Source organism: Eucalyptus grandis, chromosome 11 (genome assembly GCF_016545825.1).
Source record: "Eucalyptus grandis isolate ANBG69807.140 chromosome 11, ASM1654582v1, whole genome shotgun sequence".
Lineage (NCBI taxonomy): Eukaryota > Viridiplantae > Streptophyta > Magnoliopsida > Myrtales > Myrtaceae > Eucalyptus > Eucalyptus grandis.
The window spans coordinates 4,068,056-4,078,406 of record NC_052622.1 but is presented as its reverse complement, the minus strand read 5'-3'; the positions used below and the strand labels follow the sequence as shown (position 1 = coordinate 4,078,406).

The following is a 10,351-nucleotide window of genomic DNA, read 5'->3' as shown; positions in this document are numbered from 1 at the left end:
AATTAAACATAGAGTTAATACTCTGAAAAACCCCAAATTGATACACCTATAACAAATTTACTTCAAACTATTTTTTTGACCATAAAAACCCTAAACTAGTATATCTGTGACAAATTTACCCCGATTGAAAAAAAATCATAAATTGATATATTTATGACAAATTTACCTCAAACTAATTTATTTGACCACCAAAAATCCCAAAATGGTATATTTGTAATAAATATACACATATTAAATTGAATTAATACCACAAAAAAAATCACAAAAATTGTAAACTATAACAAATAGAAAGTAAAATCCCAAATTTGTATATTAATCAATTGTCACGTGTCATTTAACTTAATAATTTGATGGTAAAATTTAACGGAAACTAACATATGGTAAATTTATCATAAGTGTACCGATTTTGGGTAAATTTGTCAATGGTATACCAGTTTAGGGTTTTTAGTGATTAAAAAATTAGTTTGTGGTAAATTTGTCACAAATGAGTTTTTTAGGGTATTAACCCTTAAACATATCATTCTCATCTTGCTATTGTACTTTCCGAGGCAAATATCACTTGTCGTTATTGCTAGAAAAGCGTCAACACTTTTATTTCAACTAAATTATACGCATTAATTCATATTACTTTCGGATTTAAGATGCTTATAGGCAATATCCCACAGTCGAGCTTCGCCTCAATATTGCCTCTTGGATTATGTATGTGTCCAAACTATTCAAAACATCTATGAAGGTAAAAGCAAATCGTAAACTTGTTCCATATCATGAATTTCACCGCAAAAAATAAAATTAATGGAATGATTTTTTTTCATTTGGAGGTTGGATGCGAATATCACTATTTCTTTTGATTGGTTTGATCTAAATTGAATTTTGTTCACAATGAATTCTCGAAATCTCCAGCTGGGTGTACTCAAGCCCCCATCATGTTTGGTGGACCAATCCCAGATCGACTAGGCGGGCTCAGGGTCAAGGCCCAATGAAGAAGCGCCACCAGGCCCACCACCCTTGGGCCTGGAGCCCAAAACGACGCCCCGCCCCTTCTTTTCCACGTCATTTCGCTCAAGCTTAAACCCTCGCCTCTGCAGTCTTGCCCTATCTATCGTGCCTCCGTTCCTGTGCTTCCCACGTGCTTGGAGGAGGAGCTCCAATGGCTGCCCAACCGAAAACCCCATGGGAATTCAGCTGGTCTGTCTGTCTGTCTGTCTGTCTCTCTCTCTACCCATTTCCTATCTTCTCGATTCATGCTCTATTCCCTCTTGTCTTTAATCTTTTCTGTCACTGATGTGTTGCGAATGTCGATGTTGGGTCAGCGATCGAACCGAGCGTCCTTGTCAATCTCGTACTAGTCTCGTTACCCATGAAGTCCTTCCTTCTTTTTCATTCTTTTTTAGAGGCATCGTCGCTTACCATGAGTTGCCATGTAAGTTTCAGAGGCTTGGCAAAAGAAAGCTTCTAACTTGCATGTTCAAGATGAGATTTTTATGGACTGTCTACGGAGTGTCTTCGATCTTTCTGTCTTTGTGCCAGCGAATTTACTCGACAGGCTCCTTTGGCATATGTTTTCCATGCATCACCACCACCACCACCACCACTTTAGGATAATCATTCTTGAGATCAAAGTTTTTTACAGTAAGTAGACAAATGGCAATACAGTGCAAGCAAAGATAATCACCAAATCTGATGTGGGTATAGCTGTGGTACTCGGAATGAGATTTTACATTGACCTCATAACTCTCATGTCCTGCACTTTAATGATCATGCGACGCGTCCCAGTTCTGCTTTGTGTACTTTTGAGGATGTATTTCACTAAAACGGGATATTAAACCTTACAATTGTCGCATTAATAGCATAAATTCTCTTACTCTTGGAGTCACATCCTTTTTGCAGTGAATTGCAAGTGGATTTTGAGTCTGATGAGAAAGCTTCCATGGTTTATGCAACATTAGCTGTCGATAAAGAGGTATCTTTAGCGTGCTTCAGTGCTTTTGTCTGTTAATGGTTGGTAAAATTTTGCTTATGCGATTTCTTTTTCTTTTTCCCTTTCAATGGCAGTTGCAACCAGACAAAGTGAAGAAGAACATGTCGGTTTCTGATGGAAAGCTTTCAGTGTGAGCTTCTTCACAACTACTAGTTACAGGAATTTGGGGGTTTCTAACTAACGAAGCCACGCCTATCACTCTTCAATCTACTTTCTTCTTTGCCACATGTGTATGAGCATCTAGAGTGGAAACAGCATCAATACCTATCAAGTTCTTGTCATTGTTGACGAGTAGACCAAACTTGATTCACTGTTTTGCTTCCTCTCTCTATTGATTGCAGACGGTTCGAGGCAGTTGAGGCAAGATTTCTTCGAGCGTCGTTCAGCTCCTTTGTTGATGCGCTAACACTTGCCACAAAAACCATTGAAGAATTTGGAGGAATGGTGTTGTGATGCTTGCTGTCCGTTGAATGCAAATTGTTATGTCATGTATTCTCACTAGCTTGCCTTTTAGAAATTCCTGTAACTGCAGGATGAGTTGCCCCGGTCTGTGTAGCATACTTTCCTAATTTTAGATTATCAAATTATCAATTAGCGCTTTAGCTTTCATAGAATCATGTAAAGACACTATATTACGCGAGATTTTTGGCAGATATGCAACTCCAACCACAATGCTTAAGTGGAAACACGTCCAAATTCAGTTACCCGGGGTATGATGAACTGATTAGTGATCATATACCCTTTCACGGTGTTCACATGGTTCAAGCTTTGAAGACGGAGATGTCCTGGTCAGGACATAATGTTCATTACCCAAGTATGTAAGCATATTGAAAAGATGGAAAACAGATTCTCTTGCTGTTAGGCACTTTTAGATGTGTTTCTTGACGTTTCTTGTAGAGATTATCTTTCGTCCAAGGCAGAACTTAACAGGAGTTTTCAATAAATTGCAACTGTCCTTTCATTCTAATTGTGAACCTCGATTGCTATTTTTTTTATCAAAAGCACCTTCAGGCTCATCCGGACAGTGAAAAATGAGTTGCTCTTTAACTTGAGGAAGCGAACAAAACTTGTTTGGTTCAATAAGCTTCTGACATACATTTTCTCCCGAGTGTGTTACGAACTGCCCTGTGGACCTTTGGGGCAAATTTGTGGCAATTGGTATAAAGCCCTCTCCAAAGTATTTGCGTGTCGATGTATAACTTAGGGGGTACGTTTCATCCAGCATGAGTCATGATACTAAGAAAAGCGTGGCTAAGGATATGAACTCATTGATTTTCTCTGAATCAAAAGAGATTACAGGTGATGCTACCAGGAACTAGGAAACCAACATGACTCCGGCAACACATCAATGAATTCCCAAAATTGCAAGAAATCCGAGCAAGAAAAGAGACTTGATGTAACGGTGATGCTTACACCAGGTACCGCTCACTGGGTGGTCATGTAAAATTATACAGGCAACATACCATAACACGAGGCTGTCTGTGAGCATACATGAGAAACTGATTGCTACATACCGGGATTGTGAAAACAAAAAACCTATTGCTGGAATAATAAATTTATCAGACAACGACATGGCTTAGAAAAAGAAGGAAAAAAAGGAAGAAAAATCAATTGGATACTCCTTCCTCCCCATCTGTGCCCTCTCTTTGTTTCATGATCCTCTATCCCTCAATATTCATCCAAGTATGTATATAGCATGTCATCCTTCTTTGACTTGCGGCGACTAAGCAAAGCCTTGAGTAGACGTTTACTTTTGCTGGGGTGTTGATCGATGTCCTTACCATTCTCCTTCTCAGCATGCAATCGCATTGAAGAAGATTTTCTCGCCTCTGAAGGATACTGCAAAAGGTAACACAAATTCTCAGGATTCAGATCTGGTGCAGCAGAATTCAAAAAGAAAGCTGATGGACAAAAGGATTGTTTTACACTTACTTGACGACCTACAATAGAAAGATTTGGAGTGGTTGGCCTACTTGGGTTGGGGGTAGTAGGCCGACTTGAGTTCGGAGTCACCTGTCTGCTCGAGAGCGATCCAGAGCGCAAGAGTGGGAATCGGTTTGGTGATACAGTCCGTTTATCTGATTTACGCAGGTAATTATCAAGAAGACTCTTAACAGATAATTCAAGAGAGGAGCAGTTTCAAGGAAAACCAATAATGTGAAGAATACCCAAACGACCTCAAAGGTCACACAAAACATGCTCTTAGTGAAAATAACATGGACATACCTAATTCTTTTTTAGGTGCAGTGGAGGTAAAGGAAAACGTTCCAGATCGCTGAGGAGCTCGAGGAGATGGTAATGGAGAGCGACCTTTACTGTATGAAACAACGTGAAAATACAAATGATTTAAATTGTCCTAGCATGCTTGCAAAGAATTGGGATGCCAATATGAAGTTGATACTTACCTGGGAATAGATTGAGTAGGAGTTTCTCTTATGGTGGCTCGGATGGCTTTAGGAAAACAATCAAGTGATAATAAGTATTATTCATAATTAAATGTTGCTCCAAACTAACTCCTTGAGTAAAAGAGAAAAAAGCAATAGAGCAACCTACCATGTTTAAACTGATGCCAGTCATCCTCATCATCCAGGCTGCAACCATACTTCAATTTACTACCATCAGAGCCATGCATTGTCTCTCCAACTGATCATAGACGACTATAAGCATCTAATACATCTACATTCATAATCAAAGAAAGGACAAACAATTAAACATAGGTTGATATGTTCACAACCAACCTGGCAAAATATATCGCTTGTGGAACTTGGGGGTATCGATAACCAGAGACTGCTCAGAGCGGCCCTCATGATCTATATACTCTTGGCATGTTCGAAGTCTCTAAATTCGAATCAAATAATTAAAAAAGAAAATCAGGGCTCACCATAACTTTTGGTTAATCTACAATGCACCAAAAAGATAGCGATACTCTGCAACTTTTGTTACTCATAGGACAAGCTGTATAACACTATATGGACTACGACTTAAACAAACTGTCAATAAAAAGCACATGATCCATGCGACAGCTCTGAATGAGTACAAGCCACAATACATTTACATACAATAGTGAAAACTGTGACGGAAGGTCTGTCAATTAGAAGCCACCATTCATTTGCATCTCACAAGAGAGATGAACTGCCTTAGTGCGAATCTTGTCTGAGAGTGCAAAATCAATAAACCAGATGAGACTAAAACCTTTTATGGTCTTCATTATATGATGCACAAGACCCCTGGTGACTCCAACTTTTAATTTTTTCCAGGACCAACAAAAGATAACATAGTATATCAGCTAGCCTCCATCTGAAATGGTACCGTAGATAACAGAAAATTCAGCATATTGCACATTTTTCTACTCAAGACCCTTCCTCGCTCTATGTCCGACCAACATTAAAATTTCGCATGAAATCGAACAATGTTGGAGGATCTGAATATTCAGGAAATTATCTTGTAGTCATGGTGAGAAGTTACGTGTTCAACACAAGCTATAAGTTCAGCAGTCCGATCAAAACACCTTCACACTCCAGTGATTTTTTGCACCATTTCAATCTTGACATCAGAGAAGAGGTTAGGTATCTCTATAACAACTTTATAAACTTCATACAAGAAAATTCCTAAAGCATCAACTATTTTCAGCAATTATACACACTGAGAACATGAATAAGGAACAATTCTTCCCAGATATACCTGCTCAATGCAAGATACACGAAACTCTGTGCCAGAAACCTCGTCAACCTTTTCATCAAGGAGATCATTAACCTTGTAAGTAACAGAACCTAAGTGATCCACAGTATTCACAAGAGCTTTTATGGCATAATCTCTTAATGTTTCTACCACTCTGCATACAAAACACAAGGAATTCAATAAAAGAAAAGAAAAGTTAATATGGCTTAAAAAGCTGACCATGCAATTGTTGATGTATCTACAATTTAGCAAAGAAGTCATTTAAACTACTCACATTTGTTTTTGGTCATCATTGGTATATGACATTTCAAAGTACTCAGCTGCTGAGTATAGTTGTGTCCTTAGACTTCTTAAATCCTGAAACAACAGAAAAGAGTTCAATCAGAAAATCGAAAATTTTGTTTCAAGGAACACAGTGGGACAAGTAGATCCAATAATTCAGTATAAAGGAAGCATGAAGAATAGCCATGGGGTTAACTGGTGAATAAGAACTGCGTCCCGTGTTAACCAACGTCACGCAGTCAGATACATGGGCAAATTCCATTTTGCATCTTGAAATTCAGTCTCAATCTCATTTTGCTCCCTGAAAATATTTGTCTCACTTGGCCCCTGGACATCACTGATTTGAGTCGCTTTAACCTCAGAACTCATCAGGTGCTAATTTGGAAATCATTAACTAGGCATGCTCTATGATTGAGATGTCTCCTTCCAATAAATATGTATTCCCTCCATCCCCCTTTCTCTGTCACTCTCTTTTGGCTGCTAAATTTGGAGAGATACACTGTTTTGCACACGTGTAACTTTATATTAGGCAAATCTTTGCCGTTGCTATGCCTCACCTCTCATATTTTCCTATTTGTTCGAGTAAGAATAGTTACAGTGAGCACTACATAATTCTGTCTAAAAAATAAGCATCTTTAACAGTGCGTATGTGGACAAACAGACAGTAACTCTGGGCAAGTAAATGAATCATGTACTTTTCAAGAAGGCAAATTGAGAATAAAACCAACTCTAGGGGAGCAGAGTGAAATTTTTTCAAGATAGTTTGACAGTTAGGCATAGCTGTAAGCCATGTCATGCCAATCTCACGGACAATCAAGTGTTATGAGGACTCAAGCACACTGGGTTCCCTCAATAAACCCTTTAAACATCTCTAGATCTCATCAAGTGGATATCGCTCGAGACATTCTGAAACCAGCTCAACCATCAAGGGACAAACGATTGAATCATTAATTTTGCCTTCTTGTTTCCCAAGTGTCTCTGCATCAGAAACTGTTTTATGTACACATACTCCTGAACCAGAACACACTAGCTCATTTCTTCATTGTCGCACCTATTGCCTACCATTCATCTGCTTGGCTACACATGTTAGTCTACATTGGTAAAAGTCTCTCTGGTTGGGAGATCACCAATACCAATGAGAGGCTACACCATTCCATTAAATCAACTTACCTGACATCGACTTCGCTACATGTGGTTCAACAAATAGCAACAGCTAGAAAGGCAAGGGATCACACCGGGCAGCTCATTTTTTAACTGCCCAGGGAGATGCTAAACACAGCCAGAGATTACCGAAATCCACAATTATGTAAAACAAGAATACCTTGAGACTATTCGAGAAGAGCAAGCTCTGCTGCATAGAGACCTCATCATAATTTGAAGCTTCGTGAGTGATTGGAAATGAAGATGCTGTCATCATTCCCATGGGAATGGAGCACGGGGTTTCAATGCCTCAGGCTGCAGCAAGTTACCGTAATAGTTCAAAGTCTTTTCCAGTTAGCATTTGAAAATATAAGCACCAAAAACAAAACACCCAGAACCATGCCCAGCACGAAATCGAGTGGATGACATCGTAATTCCACCATCATTAAGAACCAGGAGACCTTTGAATGCACAGTTGAAAAAGAAAGAGGAAGAGACAATGTGTCGATAAAAGAAGAATCTATTCCTAATCAACCGTTGAATAAGCTTGGTGCAGGTAAAAATAATAGAAAATTAAGATAGGGCAGTTGATACTAGCCACAGTTCCACAGGAGCAGAACTACCCGAAACCAAAATATCAATTAAACTATAAAGCAATGAAATCGAATTGAAAAAAGAAGAAGCAAAATCCCACGCATACAGACATTAAGACGAGCTCATCGCGAATCTTCAACCGCACACCACGTACATCAAATTCACCAACCTCCGAACCAAACCCAATCCTCGGAAATCATGGAAAAGCATGGAAATCGTCGAACTTCTCCACCCAAATGCGGGACAGAAACGGACCAAAGCAAAAAACGAAGCTTCCCAAGCAAGAAGCCGCCGAACTGAGAGATGAATACGACCCATTTGAGGAAACGCACGAATTAAGCAAAAACCGGTCATTCAACGGAGAATTTCTCTAGCGAAACGAAGAAAAGCCGAGTGCATTTCTACACCACCCCCCAAAAAAGAAGCTGCGTATCTGAAGCTTCCGCTTACCAAAAACCAACCTTGGCGTTTTACTTGGAAAACGAACCGTTGGCTTGCCACACTGAAAGTTTTCAAACTCCACCACCACTACCACCGTGAACGCGAAGAAGGCTCGGGAGGTTAAAAAGGCCAAAAGGGTACGCAAGCAGGGCCTATAGCATCATTCGTTTGGTATGGGATTTTTGACAAAACAGGCACAAAACGACAGGCCCTGGCCCCGTCGCGCACAGTTTCGACGAAACGGGGAGAGTGCGAAGTTCAAGAGGAAGGGAGAGCGTCAATGGAGGAGAGCTTAAAAATGTAGAGAGAGAGAGAGAGAGAGAGAGAGAGGCGATTGAGGAGAGCACGTCGGTAGTCGGTACTACTACGGAGAAAGAGACGATTTTTCTTTTTCGAGCGAAAGGTGTATAGCGGAGACTATCTGTCCATTTCCAGGAAAGCCCATCTACTCATTTCGTATTCATCGACGAAGACGGCTGCAGTGTAACTTCCTCTCGGCTCACATCTACGGAAAAATGATTTCTTGCAATTAAAGATATGATTTTTCCATATTGACAAGAACCATAGAGTGACTCTTTCTTTCTCTGGCTTAAACCTTTCTCAAATGAATAGAATGAATTTAGAAAAAAAAAATGTTTTTTGGGGACGGAAATTGAATGGGAAATTCAGACAATATGGATGAAGCTATGGTTTGTCGAGGCTAATAGCTATAGGTTTGTTATATGATGTTTTCTTTCTTGGACCCTTTTTGGGCATGAAGAAACGAGGGGCAGTGCAAAAGCTCACTGACCATTGATTATTGCCGGGCATTAGAGGGGGTCCCGCTTTGGGGGGCGTTGTCTTTTATGCTTGATTAGTGGGGAGTGGACCAACGCCTTTATGACCCCTTCAAACCTGCCTGCTTTTGAGGATTGAACAGCAAAAGTTTGCCCCGCGTCTCTCTCGAGCGAATGGGCAAAAATGGGCTATGACCCCATCAGCCCACGTTCGAGTTCTTCTATAGCCTCTCGCTTACTCTTTCTTTTCAAATTGCTCCTGTCGAAGCGATGTTTACACGGAGGATTTACGGCTCCAGTTTGGAGCGAGCTAGCTGCTGAATTTCGAGTTGTCACCGAGACCAAGAACGCCCCGGCGCCAGCTGATTTGACTGTTCACTTTCCTGAGTAATTTGTCTTTTGCCCGGCGGGAGTTCTCGACCTAGATATTGCTAAGAACGATCGAATTTCGCATGGGTTGGGAGTTCCAATTTCACGGCACGTGTCGTCATGGGCATTTTTCAGGAATTCGAATGACGACATCCTCTGTTAATGACGCGGACGACTTGTCTTTTTTTTATCGGATCTTATCGGAAGGACGGGTAAGAAAATTTACCGAAAGCATATTGTGCGCGTATAATGCCAAAAAGAAGGGGGAAAAAAGAAGAAAACTGGAGCAACGACCCCTCGGCGCGTCAATGCCTTCGTTCTTGCACACAATATAAAAGGGCAAATGCCCTCGTAAGGCACGCACGAATCGGTGCTCTGTTCCTTTCAAGTTCCAACTCCACCTTCATCACCAAAAAAAACCACCAATAAATTATTATAACCAGTAAAGATAATTATGTAAATGGTCCATGAACTTTGACTTAATGTATAATTTCGTCCATAAATGTCAATATAATCATTAAGCTTTATCCTAATTTATAATTTCATTCTCAAATTATTGGTATAAAATGATAACATTGAATTTTTTATATAATCATAAGACTAAATTGAATGTATGCACAAAATTGATGGATCATATTGAACAAATTAAAAGTTTTGGGATGATATAGCATGTTAAACCAAAGTTCATAAACCATTTATGTTATTTTTTTTTCTAGTCATTAAAACCACCTATTTAAGATGTTTAGTCCTTTTATAGGTAAGATCAACTCACCCAAACCGACAACTAGAGAATCGAAGGATTTTCCCTAATATGCAAAAGGTAGAGTCCCCGTGAGTGCCCGAGAAATTACTTACGTTTATTGACCAGGCAAATGGTCTTCCATGGACGAGGGAGCGGTTTGTACGCATTCGAGAGAAACTTCAGCGGGTGTGCTTGATCCAATAATTGGTCCTAATGAGTTAACGCTCGCGGGTCCATTGATCGCAACATGGGTAATCAATCTTTGATCGGGGCGAAACAAGATGAATTCAATTTGATATGCACAGAGGTAGCCCTGGATGTATCCTGACTCTAATGTTGAAAAATGGGTTA

At 39.9% G+C, this 10,351-nt stretch overlaps 2 protein-coding genes across 4 annotated transcripts; one reads left to right on the top strand and one right to left on the bottom strand.

The window, feature by feature from the left end:
• Nucleotides 1-1,082: 1,082 nt before the first annotated feature.
• Nucleotides 1,083-2,849, top strand: LOC104424518. Its single transcript, XM_010036979.3, has 4 exons — nucleotides 1,083-1,185; nucleotides 1,888-1,960; nucleotides 2,053-2,108; nucleotides 2,320-2,849. Exons 1-4 carry the CDS (start codon nucleotides 1,148-1,150, stop codon nucleotides 2,429-2,431), a joined length of 279 nt encoding a protein of 92 aa, XP_010035281.2. The 5' UTR covers nucleotides 1,083-1,147; the 3' UTR covers nucleotides 2,432-2,849.
• Nucleotides 2,850-3,323: 474 nt separating this feature from the next.
• Nucleotides 3,324-8,451, bottom strand: LOC104424517 (protein ABIL2). 3 transcript variants are annotated; one of them, XM_010036976.3, is made up of 10 exons: nucleotides 8,134-8,451; nucleotides 7,260-7,393; nucleotides 5,931-6,013; nucleotides 5,660-5,810; nucleotides 4,717-4,816; nucleotides 4,532-4,621; nucleotides 4,384-4,429; nucleotides 4,205-4,293; nucleotides 3,911-4,056; nucleotides 3,324-3,817 (listed from the first exon to the last, which is right to left on the bottom strand). In XM_010036976.3, the coding sequence occupies exons 2-10, from the start codon at nucleotides 7,359-7,361 to the stop codon at nucleotides 3,647-3,649; spliced, it is 978 nt and encodes a 325-aa protein (XP_010035278.1). In that variant the 5' UTR covers nucleotides 7,362-7,393; nucleotides 8,134-8,451; the 3' UTR covers nucleotides 3,324-3,646. The 3 variants fall into 3 exon arrangements, with proteins under 3 accessions (XP_010035278.1, XP_010035277.1, XP_010035279.1); XM_010036975.3 differs by having other exon boundaries at nucleotides 8,123-8,450; XM_010036977.3 differs by lacking the exon at nucleotides 8,134-8,451 and adding an exon at nucleotides 7,842-7,862.
• Between the last annotated feature and the right edge of the window lie 1,900 nt (nucleotides 8,452-10,351).

What these genes read in the sequence shown, in the direction of transcription:
- LOC104424518 (XM_010036979.3), top strand. Translation starts at nt 1,148, where the DNA reads ATGGCTGCCCAACCGAAAACCCCATGGGAATTCAGCTG. An exon ending in CATTAGCTGTCGATAAAGAG is followed by an intron (nt 1,961 to 2,052) that starts GTATCTTTAGCG and finishes TTTCAATGGCAG; the next exon opens with TTGCAACCAGACAAAGTGAA. An exon ending in TCTGATGGAAAGCTTTCAGT is followed by an intron (nt 2,109 to 2,319) that starts GTGAGCTTCTTC and finishes TATTGATTGCAG; the next exon opens with ACGGTTCGAGGCAGTTGAGG.
- LOC104424517 (XM_010036976.3), bottom strand. Translation starts at nt 7,361, where the DNA reads ATGGGAATGATGACAGCATCTTCATTTCCAATCACTCACGAAGCTTCA. An exon ending in CAAGCGATATATTTTGCCAG is followed by an intron (nt 4,622 to 4,716) that starts GTTGGTTGTGAA and finishes GTCTATGATCAG; the next exon opens with TTGGAGAGACAATGCATGGC. An exon ending in TTTCTATTGTAGGTCGTCAA is followed by an intron (nt 3,818 to 3,910) that starts GTAAGTGTAAAA and finishes TACCTTTTGCAG; the next exon opens with TATCCTTCAGAGGCGAGAAA.